Here is a 21,479-nt window from a genome sequence, read left to right on the forward strand (position 1 = left end):
ATATATATATATATATATATATATATATATACTTTTTTTTTTTGCAAGAATGCCATATAAATAATCCCAAAATACCACTGTGACAGATATGATGATTATCAACTGATGTTGCATAGTAAAGAACCTTGTAAAGATTCTTCAAAAATTCTCCTTCTCACTTAGGTTTGGAGTGACATGAGAGTGAATAAATGATGACAGATTCTTCATTTCTGTGTGAACGGATCCTTCAGACGCTCATTCTTCATTCTGTTGGCACGCTCGTGTATACAGTCCCAAAAATAGCATCATTAGCTCAAACCTTATACATAATTGTGTCAGTGATATTCATCTCTGTCATGTTTCTGCGGTCACTAACTGTTGTTTTAATCTATTAGATTGCACTGCCTGCACGATCCATAAATCGACAGCAAATTCGCGAAAGCCGTTTGACAGATTCAAATGAGCAGAAATCAGCACGATCTGTCGTTTCATCGCATACGTTCATCTGCATAATAAAACGCAGCGATTTCAAACCACTAATTTTACATTCATTGTTTCTCTTTTGAAAAACGCAAATTCTGTGTTTGCCAGATGCTTTGATTGATGTGTTTGAATACTCTCATGCATTGAAAAGGAGGAAAATATGATCGAAAAACTATCAAATCCACATCGTTTTCACAGCTCAAAACTTGAAACGCACGCTCATGAAAAAAGGGTGACTCTTTTTAGTCATAAATGAGGTTTTTTATGCACTTTTTTGTTGGCAGGATGAAGAGTGTATTTGAGACTAAAGCACAAGAAGAATGGGTGGGAAATGTGAAGTTTGTGAGTGTTTAAACTCAAGCGCCTGCAGCTATTTTATAATGTGATGCATCACTGTCTAGTAGGTTTTAGATAAATATGGGTTTGTGTTTATGTAAAAGTAAATTTGGACATTATATTTTTAAAATCAGAATAATATGTCATAATTTCATCTAGTTAAGAATATCAGAGATACTTAAAGGGACAGTTCACCCAGAAATCAAACTTCTTTCATTATTTACTCACCCTTAACTTGTTTCAAACCTGTATGAATTTCTGTCTTATCTGGAACCCAAAAGAAGATATTTTGAAGAATGTGTGACCAAATGGTTTCTGGCACCCATTGACTTCCATAGTATTGTTTTCCATACTATGGAAGTCAATGGGTACCAGCAACCAACATTCTTCAAAAAAAAAAATTTTGTGTGTTCAACAGAAGAAAGAAGCTCATACAGGTGAGTAAATGATGACAGAAGTTTGATTTTTGGGTGAAAATGAAGAGTAAACTGCTCATATGGTGTATGAGGATGTACATTCAGGACCTGGACAATCTCCACTTGTTTAATTTAAAGAGAGATGTTTGAAAATGTCAGAAGCAGATGTACTCGCTCAAACAGCGCTCGCTTTCCCATTTGGGTTTCGTTCGTTTCCTCTGCAGACGCGGATTCGTCCCTCAATCTTTTCATGTCGATCAGTTTAGATGTTCTGCTCGATATATACGAGGCGTTATGATGGTGACAGCTGATGAACACGAGCGAATGGCCATCACGCACTGGCATTTGAAATACATATTGCCATTTGCGATGCATGCTCCTGTGTAAAACAGTAATGAAACAATGCTCTGCCATAAGCACATGCTCTCAGCTTGACAAATCACAGAGAGATGTGTTTGTGCGATTGCTGATAGTTTTCCCTCTCACTGTGGTTCTGCTGGTCTAAACACTGACGATCCTGCACGTGTTTCATGAGTTTGTTGCACAACCTCCTCAAGGACAATGCTCATTTATGATTCATTTAATAAAAATGATTCTCCTGAAATTTATCAGGAGAAATAAAAATAGATGGGAATGAGTCATTTGATGAGAAACGTTTTGAGATCTTGTAGATTTGGATCTTGGAATATCTGAGCACAGCATGAGATGCCTTTCTTAAATGCCGTCCTTCATTGCATATAATTAAATATTTCATCAAAATCTGTTTTTGGCATATGCTTACACTGATGTGTTTATATGCATTGAAAAGGAGGAAAATATGATGAACTATCTGAGAAGTACAGTAAGAGACTTAATTTTGCCAAAGAGAGTAAAGAGATCTTGTGTCTCATTTCCATTGAAGTAAAAGATGCTTTTCTCAAATCATGCTGGAAAAGGTGAGCAAGTTTTGGAGTCTGTGCCAATTCTATAGGGAAAAAAAATTGTGTTTAGAAACAATTTTCACTCATTGCTAGTAAAATTCACAATTATTTACAAAGAAATGGCAAGTAACAGAATTAAACCTGAAGCAGAAACACTGAAAATAGTATTTTCTTAATAATCTTTGTTTTATTTACAACTTAGAAAAATAATTTTTTACCGTGTAAGACTATATTTCATGTCAATTTCTCACTCATATTGTTCTACTGATAATATAATTCCTAATGACAGTATTAAATCAAATCCACATTGTTTTCATATCTCAAAGCTTGAAAAGATGATGCATCATTTTGGTCATGAATTCGTTTTTATGCACTTTTTTATTGGGCGGATGAAGAGCGTATTTGAGACTAAAGCAGAAGACGAATTGGTGGGAAATGTGAAGTTTGAGAGTGTTTAAACTCATGCACCTGCTGCTGTTATATAGTAGTATTTATATAAACATGCATAAATATGATGTGCATGTTCTCTGTCTTTCTTTCTGTCAGACCTACAGTGATCCGGTGGAGAGCAAAAGCGCCCAGTCTAGTCAGCCGTCGTCACACATGATGGGCCCCAATGCCCCCCTGTACAGCGTCCCACCCCAGCCCTCCTCCCCGTACCTGGGCCCCAGCCCCTTCCCCCTCTCGGACCTCCAGAGCTACGCGGTGGGGGCTCCCAGACACGGCCTGCCCCGTTCTGCCATGCTGCCCGCGCTCAGTGCCTCCCCCCCAGCGTCCTTCCAGATCAGCCCTCCCCTCCACCAGCAGCTCTCTCTGCACCAGGGCTCCCTCCTCAACCAGCCAATCCGCATGCAGCAAGTCCAGTCGCAGCCAATCATCTCTCACCAGATGGGCCTCCAGGCTCCGCTGCACTCCCCACCCCCAGGACAGCAGGTTAGTTTGCATGCTGGGAAATGCCGCACGTGCTTGTGTTTATGAGGGGGCACACTGCCATTGAATTCGGTGCATAGAAATTTGCCAAATTGTGCAACTGTGTCCCATAAGGCAATGCAATCAACTTGACCTTCCATTTCCAGCGTTTATATGATTTTCTAAATGCAAATGACATGTTTTTCCCCTGAAATGATTATTGGCATCATTTGCTCATTTAAACATGAGGTTGCATAATACTGTCTAGCTCTTTACTGTTTTTGTTGCATAATGCATAGTGCATCACATACTAAAATAAGCCGTATACAATGCAAACTCTACAGTATGCAATAAACAGTACTCTAGTGTTTCATTGTAAACAGCCCTAGAACTGTTTATTGTTGCATAGTGCAAAAAAAAAAACAATGTATTATTATTGCACACTGCTCTTAATTTTTTTTAATTTATGCAATATACAACATATCCTCCATTCCAAACATGGCCATAGTAATATTTATCGATGCTACAGTTGATCTTACAATAAAAAAAAAAAAACATTTATTGTTGCATAGTGCAAAAAAAAAAAAAGTGATGTATGCAGTATGCAGTGAATATAACTCTAGAAATGTTTTTCATTGCATACTGCTCTTAAAAATATATGCAGTGTGCAGTAAACAGTATGGTAGTATTTCATTCCGAACTTGCCAATTAAAAACTTATTTTATTGGAAAAACCAATGAAACACACAGTGTATACCTCCTGGTTTTTGTTTAAGAAAGTAATAGTGGTGTTCAGAACTTTAGCAGGAACGAATCTTGTTGGGAAAGTGTTACCAAATGAAGTTGTAAAAGGACAGTTGATCTTACAATAAAAAAAAAAACATTTATTGTTGCATAGTGCAAAAAAAAAAAAAATTGATGTATGCAGTATGCAGTGAATATAACTCTAGAAATGTTTATCATTGCATACTGCTCTTAAAAATATATGCAGTGTGCAGTAAACAGTATGGTAGTATTTCATTCCGAACTTGCCAATTAAAAACTTATTTTATTGGAAAAACCAATGAAACACACAGTGTATACCTCCTGGTTTTTGTTTAAGAAAGTAATAGTGGTGTTCAGAACTTTAGCAGGAACGAATCTTGTTGGGAAAGTGTTACCAAATGAAGTTGTAAAAGGACAGGTCATCTTAAGCATGCAGTTAGCGGATGCAGTGTGAGGTGAAATGAGATGAAGTGAGAACTGGGGTGGAGGATGTGTTGTTTTGGAGGTGTTGTCTTTATCAGAAGATGTTGTGTGAAGTGAAAAGGTCTGATTTTCCAAAGCACCATCAGTGTTTAGCACCTTCCTGCAGTGAAGCAATAAAAGAAAACATTTTATCAACTGTTGAAAAGAAGTGAGAAACAAATTATAGGTTTATTTCTTAGAATTTTTTAGAATGCAAGTAACATTTTTAATTAGCATGCTTTACTTTTTTTTTTAGAATTTGTTTACAATTTAGTGCACCAATTTAGTATGTTAAGTATGTAAATCAGGGCCACACACTTACATTGCATTGGCTAAGCATTCATGTTTGCATACTTGCATTTGTTTCTGGCAAAAAAACGGCTGATAATATATGTGTATTCTCTCTCTTTCTCAGGGATTCTCTCACTTACAGTCCGAGTATCAGAAGAGCGTGGGGGGGTCTCAGTCTCCAGGAGCTCCGAACCCAGGGGGCCAGAACCCCGACTGGGACAGCGAGTACTGCAACCGGGAATGCGGCGGAAACCACTGCAGGTAAACAGTGTGTGTGTGTTTGTTATGATGTTAACTCTGCTTGTCCCATGAGACGTGTGTCATAGTATCAGGGGACTCGGTGAGCATGTGCAGGCAGCATGTGTGTGGTTTCAGAGTTGTGCGGCATGAATTATTTATTGTTTAATATAACAATGCAATGCAAAAATAAAAAACACATACAATAACAAAGTTAAAAGACTAGTTCACCCTCATGTCATTCCAAGTCTGTAGTCAGTGTTCTAAAGTCACATGAGAGATCTTAAGAAAACTTTGAGTACTCTGCATGAGTGTTATGGATTACAGTAATCCATTTTATTTTTTTCCGAATTCAATTTTTTTCTGTTTAAATTTTTCTGGAATCCATTTTTTCCCCGTTGCAATTTTTCTGGACTCTGTTTAATGGCTAAATTAATACAATTTAACAAGAATTTATTAAAAGTTTATCAAAAAATAGGGTTGTATGAATTACGTAAAATCTTTAGGGTTGTATGAATTACGTTTTATTTTTTTTATTTTTTTTTACCAAATTCTGTTTTCTGTTTTCTGTTTTTTATTTTTATTTTTTCGGATTCCATTTTAATGGTTTAATTAATAATCAAAAATACTTTCTAATTAATAAAAACAGTTTATTAAAAATATATTAAATTAAAACAATTAACAAGGAGGCTTTTTTGGTTGTATGAAAACAAGCACCTCAGACATTTTGCCTAATATCTTTATTTTTGTTCATTGGATTGGTTTGAATTTTGGTGTGTAGTGTCATGAGGGCGAGTGAATAATGACACAATTGTTATTTTTGGCTAAAAAATTTCTCAGGAGAACTTTTAGAGTTTTCTTTTTTAAAGCAAGACATTAATGTTTTCCTGATTAACGCTCATTTGTTTCTCATTGTTTCGCAGTGGCAGTATGATAGGCAGGGATAAGCCACTCTACCTCACTTGAAGCAAAACAAGGAGAATGGAAAGAGAAAAGATGAAACAACACCAGGGAGTCCCCCGCACCTCTCCACCCTTCCCAGACATCATCAGTTTCCCTCAGTGTCATTTTTCATTTGTTTTTAGCAGGATGTGTGTGTGTACGCGCTCTGAAGACTACTAGTGATCCTTTCATTTTTACCAAGCACTTAAAAATGTACAGGCCTCTCCGCCAGAGATCTCAGAGAGCACTCACCCCATCTCTGAATAAACTTAAACGAAAATGACAAAAAAAATATGTATATAACAAAAACGAAAACAAACAAAAATAAAGAAAACTACCATTAAATTCGCCCTCAGGGCAAATGAGCTTTAACTAAAACAGAGGAAAAACTCTCCTCGTAGTTTCTCAGTTACTTTCCTCCTGGTCTCATTTTTATTTCATTTTTATTTTTTTGTTTTGTTGTTGTACTTTTATTTATTTTCTGCTTGCAACATAGCGCTTCTTTTGGCCGATAACAGGTCCTTTACTTTAAAGAAAATACTCTTCTGAGGGTGATACGTTGCTGTTCAACTAATGCTCTGTGAATTTTACGCAAAAAAATAGACAAGAAAAAAAGAAATAAGTAAAAGGAAAAATTGATAAATACAAGTTCTTTTTGTAATTTTAAAGACCCACGTAGGTCTTTGTTGATCTGTCACAGTGTGATTGTAAATATCACTTTTTGGGGGTCAAATTGGGCAGCTGAAGTCCAGATATTTTTTCTTCTTTAATATGACATAATTCATTGATTAGTATTTTAAATGGTATTTTGTGAATGCGTGCCGGTATGAATGAGCGTGTGAGTGTATTTGTTGCGTTGTGTAACTGAACAGCCTGTGCAGGTGATATCAGAAGAGTGTTTCCACACGTACACAATCTTGCATTAAAATCTGTGCTCACTGGTGTGATTTCCCAGAAAAGATCTATGGCAAAAACAATGACAGACTGCATGACCTGGCTCTCCATTTAGGCTCCCCGATTCATCGGCGACTCATTTTTGATTTTGAAGCGGACTCCTACATGACTTAGTATGGAAGCCTGTTTCCACCACTGAATACAAAATAAAAAAGTAATTACGACTTTTTATCTCACAATTCAGTTGCACTTTATTTTACAGTACGTGTACTTACATGTACTTACAATGTACTTACAGTGTACGTACCCAAGAAAGTACTGGTAATATAAGGTAACCAGGGTTAGGTTTAGGGGTAGGTTCAGGGTTAGTACCTAGTTATTACCTAGTTATTGTAATTACTACAAGTACATAGTATGTACATGAGAAAAAGTACTGTAAAATAAAGTGCTACCCACAATTCTGACTTTTTTCTCAGAATTGCATGATATAAACTCAGAATTCTGACTTTTTTTGGTCAGAATTGTAAGATATAAAGTTGCAATTGCAAATTATAATTGTGACATATAAACTCGCAATTGAATTGAACTTTATAACTCACAATTGCGAGTTTATATCTCCCAATTATGAGAATAGAAGTCAGAATTGTGAGGGGAAAAAAGTCAGAATTGCAAGATATAAACTCACAATTGCGGAAGAAAAGTCTGAATTGCAAGAAAAAAGTCAGAATTGTGAGAATGAAACTGAATTGGACTTTATAACTTGCAATTGTGAGTTTAGATCTTGCAATTCTGACTTCATTTCTTGCATTTGCAAGTTTATATCCCGCAATTCTGACTTTATAATTCACCATTGCAAATTTATATCACACAGTTCTGAGAAAAAAAGTAAAAATTGCAAGACATAAACTCAGAATTACGAGGGAAAAAGTCAGAATTGCGGGTTTATATCACGCAAGTCTTAGAAAAAAGTAAAGATTGTGAGATGTATACTCGGAATTGTGAGATAAAAAATCGAAATTACCTTTTTTTTATTTTTTATTCAGTGGCAGAAACATGCTTCCATAAGTCTGAGATCGCAAATGTACGGTTTTACGAAGCATGTTCACAGCCAAACACGTGAGGTGATTTGATCAGCTTTGTCGATTTACTCTCAGGTTCTACATGCGACGTATAGAAGCGTAGATGTTCCAGTTTCAGGTCAAAGGCCAGAAACATACTTTACACAAGTATGCAGAAGTGAACACTTAGCCGACACATCGCAATTGCAGTTTCCAAAAGTTTGTGCCATTAAACCTTATGATTCAGCAAGATTCTCTTCAGTTTATGTTAATGTTGCCACTTGTGACAACACAGATAATGCACCCCATTTCACGTTTGTGTACTTGCATAGAGTTTGTTTCAAGCCTGAAGCAGTAGTTCTGTTGAAACCCGGGTTGTTTCTTTTGCCTGGTCTTGACTGACGTTGAATCCACCAATATAACATGTAAAGGTGAACTATAATGTTCTCAATGTGAGATAATACAACACACAGTAAAACAACAGTGGGTCTAGTTTTCTAGTAGCTTTTGCTAGATGTTCTATTGTGTTGATCTCATCTTTGAGTTTTGTGGGAAAAAATAAAATCATTTAGTCAAACGTTTTATTTTAATCTTTTTTTCTACTGTAGCATACTATTTTTAGTTAAATAAAAAGAATAACTTCTAAGACATTAAATTAGTGTACAAACCTGCCAATTGTAGTTATTTTATTTGTAAAGTCAGCAATGATAATTATTTGAAAATTGTTATCAGCAAGTTGCCCATTAGTTAATATTTAATAATGTTTAACAGGTTTCTATTTATGAACAAAATGAGATCAATTTTGCTTATAACTACAATATTTGAATTCTATTGTTTTTTGTTGTTTTTTTGTTTTTATTATAATGATGATGATGACAATTGCTTTTATTTTTTATTTTTACTTTTTGAATGCTGGTTTTTTCTTTCCTTGCCAGCCAGGTCATTTTGTGTCACTATGCCTTTTTGTTTCATTTTGTCCGTAATAAAACGTTAAATGAGATGTTTGTGGTTGGGATTTTTTTTCTAAATGTACACTAGGTGTTAAAATCAACCATGTCCTCAATCTGTGTGTCCTTTCAGTGGGGAATAAAATGATTCAATAAAATGAAAATATTCCAAAAACAGAGCTTGGTAACACAACAAAAATACAATAAAACAATGCAAACAATACAAAAATACAATAACAAAATAAATATAATTAAAAATATTTTTTTTAAATAATAAAAAACAAAATACTTTTTACATTACATTAAATTTTTTCATTATAAATTATTTTATACATTTGTGGTCAAAATGTGCTCAATTGTCATAAAAAATTATGCAAAAAAAATGCAAATATATCGGTGTGCATGTATATATGTGTTTATATATACATATATTTGACCATTTTTGCTTAAGCACAACCTCATGTGCCTTATTACTTAATTTGAAAACATGATATACTTTGCATGGTCTGTTATGAAATAAATATTGTAACAACAGTACGGTATAACACATATGAGTCAGTCTTACACAGCCGGGAACATGAATGCTAAATGTCTCTTCATGTGCTTTGACCGCAGTACAACATCCATATGGTGTGTTTTAAGTGGACTCTGACCTGAAATCTCTTGGTTTTTGTGGTTGCTTTTGAAAGTATAGACCCATTTATAACATTTCTCGTATTATGCGGGGGGGGGGGTGGTTCTTCTCAGAAGCAGTTGACAAGCAAAGCTATACAGTAAAACTGCCTGGCCGCCCCGCGTTTATGTTTTATTCATATTGCGGCGGGTGTTTCTGCCAGTGTGGAATTGGCAGATAGATCATTATTGAACAATTGGAAACCAGAAACGCCATTCCGTGCTGTGACACACATTACAAGCAATATCTCAGTCATATAATCTTAATGAAACATACGGTGATGGAGATAGAAAGATGCAGTTTCATTGAGCAATCTTCTGCGTGTTATTGTTTGCATGTATTACAATAAAGCAAGCAAAACCTTGATATTTCATTGCAAAAAGCACCAGGAAGGAAGCCGTAAATTCAATCCTAACAACGTCCCATAAGAATGAAAACCATAAGGGAGATCGCTTTAGTATTACAATTGACAGCAATGAGATTTTATACTCCAGAAATCTGAAATGTTGCTCCTCTAGATTTGCCAAGACACCAAAATCATGCATTGAAAAGTCATTTTCCTTGAACATGAGGAGAAAATGTCCATCTTGAATTGATTGCATGGTGGAAAGAGCCTCTATTTGACAGGTGATTAAAAAGCAAGGTGAATTGGTGATGCATTTTAGAGGATAAAATGGTAACACTGTATTTAAAGCCTTTATATATCATGCATTATAAATGTAGTTTTAATGCATTAATTAAGCCTTGTAATGCATCTTATGATGCAGTGTATAATCTCATTGTTACACCTTTATAAAGTATAATGCATTAAAAGACGACAAACAAACCTGCAACTATTATAATGCATTTTAACTCTGGTTACAATTATTTATGAAAAGTTATAATGAATTACAACATACATTATGAACATAAAGACTTTAAGTGTAGTTTTAATGCATTAATTAAGCCTTGTAATGCATCTTATGATGCAGTGTATAATCTCATTGTTACACCTTTATAAAGTATAATGCATTAAAAGACGACAAACAAACCTGCAACTATTATAATGCATTTTAACTCTGGTTACAATTATTTATGAAAAGTTATAATGAATTACAACATACATTATGAACATAAAGACTTTAAGTGTTACCGATAAACTTACTAAGCGTTGAAATTTATGAAGCCAAACATTTTTTTGTTGAAAACGAGCTGCATGCTGACAAAGTACATTAACTAAAAATCAAGCATTGAAAATAAATGCATTTACAGTATGTTTGACGTTGCGGTGGACATCAGGACTGAACAGTCAAACAGTTTATGACCTGCAACATGGAAACTTTCCACTTCTGTGGTTGAAGCTTTTGCGGTGCAACGTGCGCTGAACAGAGTCTGACAAGAGCTTTCTTCTCTCTGTTTCTTGTCATTTTCTCCTCCTTTGATGTCACACATTTAACGTATGTGCTATGGTTTCCATGTCAACATTTTTAGCTAACAGACCACATGTGTAACTGGTCTAGTCTTCTTTAACAGGGGAGGTTAGTTTAAGTCGTTTTCCTCTACCTTTCTCTCTGACTGGTCTTTTGTTAGAGGAGAGAGAGAGAGAGAGAGAGAAAGAGCGAGAGTACACTCAGGAAACGTGGGCGGATTTGAAAAGAAAAGAGTTTCAGTTTCTATCTTTTATAAGAGTTTTGCTTTTTTCTTTTCATGCCTTTTTTATTATTATTTTTTTTAAGTTCAGCAAAATGAAAAGTTTCAGAAAAGAGGACTTGGTAACCCAAGAAAACTGTGTGCAACTAGGCCAGTTTCATCATCGGATTAATCACAAAAAACATATATGCTTTCAAAAAATAAATACATACATACATACATAAACTCACATTACTGTAATTAAAATTTGTGGTCAAAGTGTCCTCAATTATCGGAAAAATATTAATAGGCTTCACTTTATGCAAAATATAATGCATTTCTTTTGATTTTGGAATGAAATATGAATTGCACGTTTATCTCCACAACTGAGTTTGACTTTTAGTGGGGAATAAAATTATTTAATAATAAAATGTTCAACAAAATGCAGTTTCAGAAAAGGGGACTTGGTAAGCCTAGAAAAGACAACTGTGTGCAACTAGGCCAGTTTTATGCATATATGCTTTCAGTTGAAAAAAAATCACTGGTCAAAATGGTCAAATTTCTGGTCTAAATGTGCTTAACTGTCATAATAAGAATAATAAGAATTATGCAAAAAAAAAAAAGTCCTGAAACAGGCTTAATTTTTGGAATTTGAATTTTTAAGAGAATTTAATTTGGAAAAATATGTTTTTATTTATTTATTTATTTATTTAATTTTCAGTTAAAGCATGTGAAATGATCTGGACATGTTATTGTGATTAATCCGATAATAAGAACACATGTCAAGAACACACGCAGCTCATATTTCACCTCAAAATCAAAAATAAATTACATTTTTCACATTATAGTATTACAAATTAGCAGTCAAAATGTGCTTAATTGACATAAAAAATATGTGCAAAAATGCAAAATAAACAAGTGAATGATGAAATAAAATATTTGTGCAAAAAAGGCTCAATGTTTTTGATGCCAAATATAATTAATTTCATTTGATTTTGGGGTGAAATATGAGCTGAAAATATGTGGTCAAAATGTGCTTAAAAATCCAAAAGTAAAAAAAAATTAAAAAAGAAAATGCTAATAGACAACTTTCTTTATGCAAAATATAATTTGTCCTTTCAGTGCGGAAAATACTGCTGGCAGGAGAGTTGATGTGTGCTGTGGGTGTGGACCGAATGAACAGAAGCCCTTACTTCTTATCATCAGTCAGGTGCTCCACCTGAATTTACTGTAACACCACACTGTGTGTCCAGATCGTGCTGCTGATAGCGGTGTGTGAATGTGCTTCCCCTGCATGGGAGGAAGTCCACGTTATAGAGAAAAACCCTCTCAAAGTTGATTGACTTTTTCTTTTCTCGTGGCACAGCTGGCTTCAGCTGCCCACATCCACCCAGAGAAACCACTGCGCTCCAATCCAAATAACAGACACCTTCCAGAATTCAGCCCATCACCGGTCACTCATACCCAGAGAGCGAGTCAAAGCCAACGCTCTTAGTTTGTCAAAACATGCCGAAACACCTTCAGAGGTTAAAGAGGTCAGAAGAAAGCAGTGTGAATTTCACACCGACCTCGTCAGATCTGCTGATGTAGATGATGCTTTCCCAGAATTCATCTCACATCACAGAAACTGAAGAATCACACATTATAATATCAGAGAAAATAAGAGAAATAAAGGGGTAGCACTTTATTTTACAGTTCTGTTTCTCATGTACATACTATGTACTTATTATAGTAATTACAATACCTAGGTAATAACTAGGTACTAACCCTGAACCTACCCCTAAACCTAACCCTACCCCATGTAGTTACCTTATATTACCAGTACTTTCTTAGGTACTCTGTAAGTACTTGTAAGTACACGTACTGTAAAATAAAGTGAGGTAAAATACTCACAAATCAAACTGAAGTTTTGGTTTGCAGCCAAACAGAACTATTTAGACAGTTTTGAGAATAAGCAACTTTGGATGTTTTAGAGTATTTCCACTATGTATACTAAAAAACAGTACAGACCTTTCAAGTTTTACATAAAATGCATTTTATTTAAAAAATAGTGTATGCTTAATTTCAATAGGAAATATGTCAGTACAGTTTAGGGTTATTATATTTAACTAAACCCATTAAAAAATAATCTTATTGTATGTTAGCTATTTTCTAAAACAGCATTTCTCATTTTAATTTAGGCTAATTTGTACTAAAATTAAACAAAAACAATAAAAACTATAAATACAAAACAAACTAAAGTTTTGGTTTGCAGCAAATCAGAAGTATTTACACAGTTTTGAGAATAAGAAACTTCAGACTGAATATGGAAGGCAAACTATTTTTTTTAAATGTATAAAAAATGTATTTATATTTTTAAAATACATTTTCAAAAATATTAAAAAAATGCAAACAAAATATTAGTAGAAAATATATGTATGTAAATTTATTTGGAAACATATTTTATGAAACGTATATTTAGGCCATTTTTGTATATTTTAAAATATATTAAAATGGACATAAAATATAAAATATATACTTTTTTTTCTTTTGAGAATAAGAAATGCAATTCTTGAATAAGAAATGCAATAATTCAATGCAAACGGAGATATCGTCTTTTAAAATTCTTTTCATTTTTGATTGATCTATAGCTTTAATTTTGTACTGAGGGTGTGTTTAATTTTGTTCTGTAGCTTGAAAACCTGAGAGCTCTCTCTCACACACACACACACACACACACACACACACACATCTAGTGTGTGGATTTTCATAAGGCAGTATCATAATGAATGGAGCCCTCCTGTGTTTTTACATGAAATCATTCACTATTTTTCCACCACCAAAGCTGCTACTAATGAGTGCATGAAATCTCTAATAAATGGGATCGTACATGTAGCACAAAACAACTCATTGCATGTTTCAGTGCACTCCCACTATGCAGTGTATACTACAAAATTTGGAGTTTTGTAGCTTTTAGTCCACGCCTATGAGCCTCTTTATGCCAGTGTACATATTTAAAATGTATGTTATTTTCAAATTTAAATATTTTAATTACCCATACAACAAACTTTTCTGGCCAAAATATATTTTAAATAAATGCTAAATATATGTTGTAAACAGTAAAGCTCAATTAAATATATTTTTGAAATTTAAAATATATTTATTTTCAACCTTCATATACCAAAATATATTTCAAAATGTATTTTAGAGGCAATGAAATGCAAGGGCAAAATATATTTTTAAATGCTTTTTAAAAAATGTATCCTCAAAAACATACAAAAATGGCCAAAAAAATATATTGGTAGAATATATATTGACATAAATATATTTTGAAACATATTTTAGCAAATATATATTTTGGCCATTTCTTGTATATTTTAAAATATATTTTAAAATATGTGTGTATATATATATATATATATATATATATTTATATTTATTTATGGGCATCTTTGTACACCCAACTAAAACCATAAAAAATTGTTCCTTGAAATAAAATTAATTGAAGTAAATTAAAACGTAAAAAACTTGAACTTATTTTATTTCAGCTAGTTGCACAAGCAACATTTCTCATTTTCATTTAATGTAACTAAAATAACTAAAACTGAAATAAAAATGAACCAAAACTATAGACAAAAGCAAAACAAACAAACAAACAAACAAACAAAAAACTAATAAAAATGGCAAAATAATTAGTAATACTTTAACTAAAATTTAAATTAAAATGTGAAATATAAACATAAAAACAATCAAAATATTAATAAAAATATAATTGTAAATAATCAAGCCAATTAATATATACAGTTTTAACATCAGCAATTAAAAAGGCCAAAATGTTTTGTGTTTTTGTGCATCTTTCTGAACACACACACACACACACACAGATATACATGAAAACTCTTGTATAAGCAAATCACATGGTCACACACACAGAAACATCTCAACAAACATCTCAAGAGTTCAGATGAGTTTCTAACTCTGTCTCTAACTATAACTATATGAAACTCCTCACATCAAGATGAGTAAAAATGGCAAAATAATTAGTAATACTTTAACTAAAATTTAAATTAAAATGTGAAATATAAACATAAAAACAATCAAAATATTAATAAAAATATAATTGTAAATAATCAAGCCAATTAATATATACAGTTTTAACATCAGCAATTAAAAAGGCCAAAATGTTTTGTGTTTTTGTGCATCTTTCTGAACACACACACACACACACACAGATATACATGAAAACTCTTGTATAAGCAAATCACATGGTCACACACACAGAAACATCTCAACAAACATCTCAAGAGTTCAGCTGAGTTTCTAACTGAGTTTAAAGAGAAAATCTATATATGAACCTCCTCACATCAAGATAAGAGAGAGAGAGAGAGAGAGAGAGAATGAGACGAGAGAAGGTGAAACAGAGAGAAGGAGATGAAGGAAGTATTTTTGGAAGCTTGATGTAAACCAGCCGCTCTAATACAACCTCGCTGCTCTTCCACTCTCTCTCTCTGTCTCTCTCTCTCTCTCTATCTATCTATCTTCTCTCTCTCTCTCTCGGCCTCTGAAACAAGAAATTCCAATCTTTCTGTTTCTGCATTACTCAGAATTCCGTTCACAGCCTCTCTCTCCCTCCACTTATAACAGCCTGCTTTAAAATTCATAACTACATTTGCCCGAATAAAAGCAGCTAAGATGGAATATTTCCAGGAAGCTTACTTGAGCAAAATACAATTGGCCCTGGCATATTTAATAACCCTAACCTGCCTCTTTAGTACAGAGAGTCATAATAACAATCATAAAAAAGAGAGGAAAAAAAAAAAAAAGTCAAACCATGTCTTAGCATGAAATGACTACCCATAATTCCAGCCTGCGGCAAACGCGGAGGGGTGGAGGAGAAACAGCTCATATTATTTATTCAGCTTTCAGATGATGTATAAATCTCAATTTCAAAAAATTGACCCTTATGACTGGTTTTGTGGTCCAGGGTCACATATTATATTATGTTTACTTTAATTAACAAATATAATTTTTTATTTTTTTTTTAACAACAACAACACTGAAAGTAAACAGCGACCAGCTCCACACTTCATCATATTAATAGTTCACATGACTCTTGCACTATAAATCAAGTGTTGAGAAATCATATCAAAATCAGGTTGTTGTTTTTTTGCTTAAAACATTTGCTAAAGCTCTAAAAAATCTTGCATTTCTGCATAAATCACAGTGGCTCACATGATGTGATACCCAATGGTGTTATTGATGTGAAACCAGCACAAATTGTCTTGGAGAGCAATTTCTGAATGTCTGAATGAACACAAACATTGAAAACTACAGCCGAGGCATGAAAAAAAAAAAAAGACACAAAGCTAAATATTATGACATATCGCATGAGACTTATGGACATTAGTGTTTTTTGTATTATTTAACACTCTATGCCTTTTCTGAATAGAAACAGGCAGTTCTGTTAAACAAAAAAAGTTCAGAAGGATTAAATAATGCGATTAAAAAATGAGTCATTTTCTTTCTTTTTATGTCTAAAATATTCCTGTAATAAATGAGTGAGGTTTATTGGCTCTGGCTTTGTTGTGATTGTGGATCATAATGGAGCCATGGGTTTTCATCTTGTGTGTTAAAGCTGCTCTAGCTCTTTCCTTCCCTCCTGATTCTCATTGTGTGTGTGTGTGTGTGTGTGTGTGTGTGTGAGTGAGTGTGAGAGTGTGTGTGTGTGTGTGTGTGTGTGTGTGCGTGAGCGTGTGTGCATGAGCGAGCATTGTGGGATGTCCTGAGTTGAATTAGGTCACCTCTTCAATCTGAGCTCTGCTGCTCTCCACAAACACAGAGACACAGCGCCTCCTGCTGGCGGATGATGAGTGTGCAGACTCAGGTTTAAAAAATGTAATTAGAAATTGAATTAATCATTATTATTCTTGTATTAATATTATACCAATAATCAAATTAATTCAATAAAAATAACTTACAAATATCTGAAATATAGTTTATATAAGTAAAATATATAATATAATAAAATAAATAATTATAAGTCAAATATAATAAGATATAATAAATGTAATACATTTATTAATACATTTAATAAATGTAATATTTTGGTGATAAACGATAAATTAAAAATTATATGAAATATTACTATTATATAAATATAAATTACAAAAATTCTAAATGTAAAATAATTTATTACAACTATTGACATTATTAAATTAATTCTAAATTTAAAAATATTAAAAACATATAAGGTAAAATATATCTAAAATATACTTTATATATAAAAAGTAAAATATAATAATATTTAATAAATGTAATATTTTAGTAATTAAAAATAATTACATTAAAATATAATACATTATTATTACTAATTATATACTAATTTGTAATAATTGTAATATTGTAGTATTTTTTAAATGATGTATTATTAGTAATAGTAATTTATTACTATTATATAAATTATTAAATTAAAAAAGTAAAATGCATAAACATATCAATTAAAAATATATATTATATATAGTTTTTGTGTCAACATTAATCATTGTAATAATGGACACTTAATTAATAATGAATGATAATACCTCTCGAAAAGACCAGCAGCTGACGCCATTCGGCTTCTTAACTAGTTTTACCAGCTCCTTCAGAAAGAACTGATTATGAAAACCACCTCAAAAAATAAAAATGAACAAATATAAGACTTGAACAAATATAATGCACAGTAGATTTTCAGTATAAAATACTGATTCAACATCAAGGTCATGGGGTTTATTTCAGCGAAACTCATACATGTGCACCTAAACGCTACATGAATCACTGTAGATAAAAGCGTGCGCAAAATGAATAAATGTATAAAGGATAATTATCCTGAATGAGCCCAGAATGACTGATAATGAGCTGCGGATAAATGACAGAACTAGTGAACCCACCTGTTACACAGATTTACCAGCATAACCATCTGTTCTATCAGGAGATATAAATATGAAGAACAGAGACAGATCTGTCATCATCTACTCACCATCATCACGTTTAGCTGAATGGCCACGATGCTTTTCCCAATCAAAGTGAATAACTGCACCATTAAAGTTATCCATATAACTACATTAAAGTCATTTAATTTTTGATTTATAACTTCAAAAGTGTGCCTATATGCTTTGATATCTAATGCAACGATATTTAGACATTTGTAAATTTGACTCACACACAAGGAGAACTAATTATGTCAGTAAAAAAAAAATCGCTTTTTTGATTGGTTTTGCCTCTGGTTCTCAATTTAAGTTATTAAAATAATAATAAAATAAGAATGACAATTTTTAGTAAATAAATATTTTTTTTTATTAAAATATCATTATTTATTTTAAAATGTTATAATATTTAAAATGTATAAAATGTTGAATTTGTCCTTGTACTAAACGTTCTGTTCAACTTCTTTATGCCGTGACATATGTATTTTTTTGTATAAAAAAATCACATCATATTTGACTGTAAAAGCAATCGCCTTGTCAAACAAACAAATATTTATTTTCTATTTTTAGTGCTTTTTATTGACAATTTTTTACTTAAATGCTTTATATATTTTTATGTCGATTTTAAATTTACAAAAAAAATTTTTATAATTCTTTGATAATAACTTTTTTAATTTACTTAATATTAAAATTGCTCTGTTTCCTGATTATATATACTATATTTCTGAATACTACCTTTACTAAATCTAAAAGCAGGCCTCAGGGGGGAAGAAAGTATGAATACGACCCGGTTAAAACTGAATGAATTCAGCAATAATAATAATAAACAATAACCCCCACAACAGCATTAAGCTAGAAACATCTCATAAACACATTTCTGTATAGAATTCATCAGTATTTCACTGCAAATCGATTCTCAACCTCAAATTCAACATTTTCAGTGATTTAGAACAGAAGCATCATTCAGTGTGAATCAGTGATTCGTTTGATTCATCCGGTGTTCTTAACCCTTGTGTTGTGTTCAGAACCCTTTCACACTAACGAGGTTACAGAGCAAAAAGGACCCGGCCTCAAAAATTGCTTATAAATCACTCATTATGCTATATTATCACCAAAGATTGGATTCGATCTTTTTGTCAACTTCTTTTCTTTCATTTAGGACTGGTTTTGTATTTATATTTGCATCTGAGACTAGGCACCTAATTTTTTGAGTGAAAAAATGATTATTTATGAATAATTTTCACAATATTAAATAAAATGTGGAGAAAATGTGTACTGTTTATCACACTAGTGTACTTTAATGTTTAATCAGGGAGTTTGTTTTGAAAGGCTTTTATTTTGTACAAAATGTCATAAAGTCACACTTGTGGTGTTCCCGGTCAAAAATGACTGGCCATTCACAAAATTTCAGTCCAATGCGATAACATTAACTAGTATTTTCGGGAAAAAGAAAATTTTTTCAGAGCAAAAAGGACCCGAACACCACATGAGGGTTTTAATGCAGCACCCATTTTCTCTTTTCCTCCTGAGTGCCTTCCAGTTTTTTATCTAATCACAATACATTCACTGCATCTCTCTCTCTCTCATGCAGAGAGCTCAATGGCAATTTTTCCATCTAACTGATGAACACAGCCAATCTCTGTTGCCATGGCGACGGTTGCCGGGTAAAGGTGTGTTTACGGGAAGAGTATGCTGGGTGCTTTTGAGTGAAGCTTGATTAGTTGCTCTGATAACACAGAGTTATTTTTCATCAATATTGTCCCAGACCATCCACATATGACCAGCACTCTTCATTTCACTCACTTTGCGGCTCTGAAATAGAATTATTTCTGTAGAAAATGTTTATTCTCTGGAAAAAAGGTATTTTTTTTCAAAAGTTACCAACAGGCACCGAGTCAGATCTGATTTAACCTGCATGAAGTCAATATGGAGAATAAATAAATGTTTCATATTTATGTCCATTAATGCATTACTGAACACGGAACACAGAAGTGAAAAAAAAAGAAAAAAAAAAAATCCAACCAATAAAATGATTCCAATAAAATTATTATTTTTTATTTTATAATAATAATAATAATGATAATTTTTATTACTTTATTGAAATTAAAATATCCTTCTTCCATTGTCATATGCAGGTTTTTTTCCCTAAAACATTGAATATTCCTTTGTCCTCTACTTTCTGTTCAGCCCCGTTATGCCCTTTAAAAATAAAGGTTATTTAAAAAATGATCATACCATCTATGACTGTAAAAGCAATAACCGTGTCAAATTAAATAAGAATAATGATAATAAAATAAAAAAGGCTCTGTTTCCTGAGTTACACTCTCAGATTATCCCATAATCTCATTTTTGTTTTATATGTTTTTCTAAAATATTTGATGTATTTTCTGGGAAAATTGTTTTTGAAATCTCCCTTTAAAAATAATGCTTTGATATTTCAGACAGTAACTTTTTTCTGAATTAAATTAAAAATGATTGTGTGCTCTGAATATCCCCGAATCTTGTTTTTTGTTTTTATCATTATCATTTATTTAAATAGTTTTTGAATTCTCCCTTTAAAAATAACGATTTGATATTTCACACAATAACTTTTTTGAATTAAATTAAATGAACAAATTGCTCTGTTTCCTTATTTACACCCTCTGGATATCTATTTTTTTAATTTTTATAATTTTTTTCTAAAATGTTTGATGTATTTTCTGAGAAAATAGATTTTGAATTCTCCCTTTAAAAATAACGGGTTGACCTTTCAGGCAGTAACTTTTTCAAATTAAATTAAAAATAGCTTTGTTTCCTGATTCTACTCTTATGTTTGTCTGCTGGAGAAGCAGGAGAAGAGTGAAGCTTTGTCTCGCAGCGAGAAAACAACAACAACAACAACAACAACAACAACAGTCGTGACAGACACAAACAATGTCTATCTTATTTCTCCTAAACACCAATCTAAGACACAGTTACCTAGTTGTCTTTTCATCCGTGTTTTGGATCATATATGAGACATAAATGACCCCATAAAACTCCAAGTCAACAGTTATATTTATTGCAATTTTATATACAAACAACACTAAAAGGCACTCTTTTGTTTAAATAAGGATATAATATGATTTTCCATCCGATAGCTAACATAGTTTGAATATAGTTTAGTTTGAATTATAATATATTAAAATTTAGTAGAGTTTAAAAAGGCCACATGAAGGATATTTTCCAGCTGTAAAAGTCCCACTGTGAGCAGAAAACACTTGCATATCGCCGTCACCATGTAGTTGGAGCAGAACTCAAACGGCTCGTTAAAAATGTGAAAACAGGAAGACGTCTGTGAGGAATACAGCTGAGCGAGCGTACATCATTACTCACACAAATCAGTCGGAAGGAGGTAAAAAACAAAGAAAAATAACAACAAGATGATATTGCATAAAAGCGGCTGTGTTTACAGTGCAATACTAGCATACTGCACACTGCCTGCTGTTTTAAACACAGTATGCATTGTGCAGCACTAGACACAGCATCTGCTTATCCCAGGAGTTATGAATTTTTAATGCAAGCATGTGTAAACATGTCACTTTTAGGTATCTAAACAAATGATGATTCAAGTTCAAAATCACAACTGATATTATTTACG

The 21,479-nt window shown here is 32.6% G+C and overlaps 1 protein-coding gene across 1 annotated transcript in view; it reads left to right on the forward strand.

The window, feature by feature from the left end:
- The window catches only part of LOC107744344 (TOX high mobility group box family member 2), an 84,112-nt gene extending 78,074 nt beyond the window's left edge, over positions 1-6,038 (forward strand). Inside the window, exons 6-8 of the mRNA XM_016557923.1 lie at positions 2,681-3,067; positions 4,685-4,821; positions 5,721-6,038. Of these exons, the coding sequence (XP_016413409.1) occupies positions 2,681-3,067; positions 4,685-4,821; positions 5,721-5,763 (567 nt within the window). The 3' untranslated portion in view covers positions 5,764-6,038. The remainder of the gene's footprint in view (positions 1-2,680; positions 3,068-4,684; positions 4,822-5,720) is intronic.
- Positions 6,039-21,479: the final 15,441 nt, after the last annotated feature.

Source organism: Sinocyclocheilus rhinocerous, unplaced genomic scaffold (genome assembly GCF_001515625.1).
Source record: "Sinocyclocheilus rhinocerous isolate Xijiao unplaced genomic scaffold, SAMN03320098_v1.1 scaffold1488, whole genome shotgun sequence".
Lineage (NCBI taxonomy): Eukaryota > Metazoa > Chordata > Actinopteri > Cypriniformes > Cyprinidae > Sinocyclocheilus > Sinocyclocheilus rhinocerous.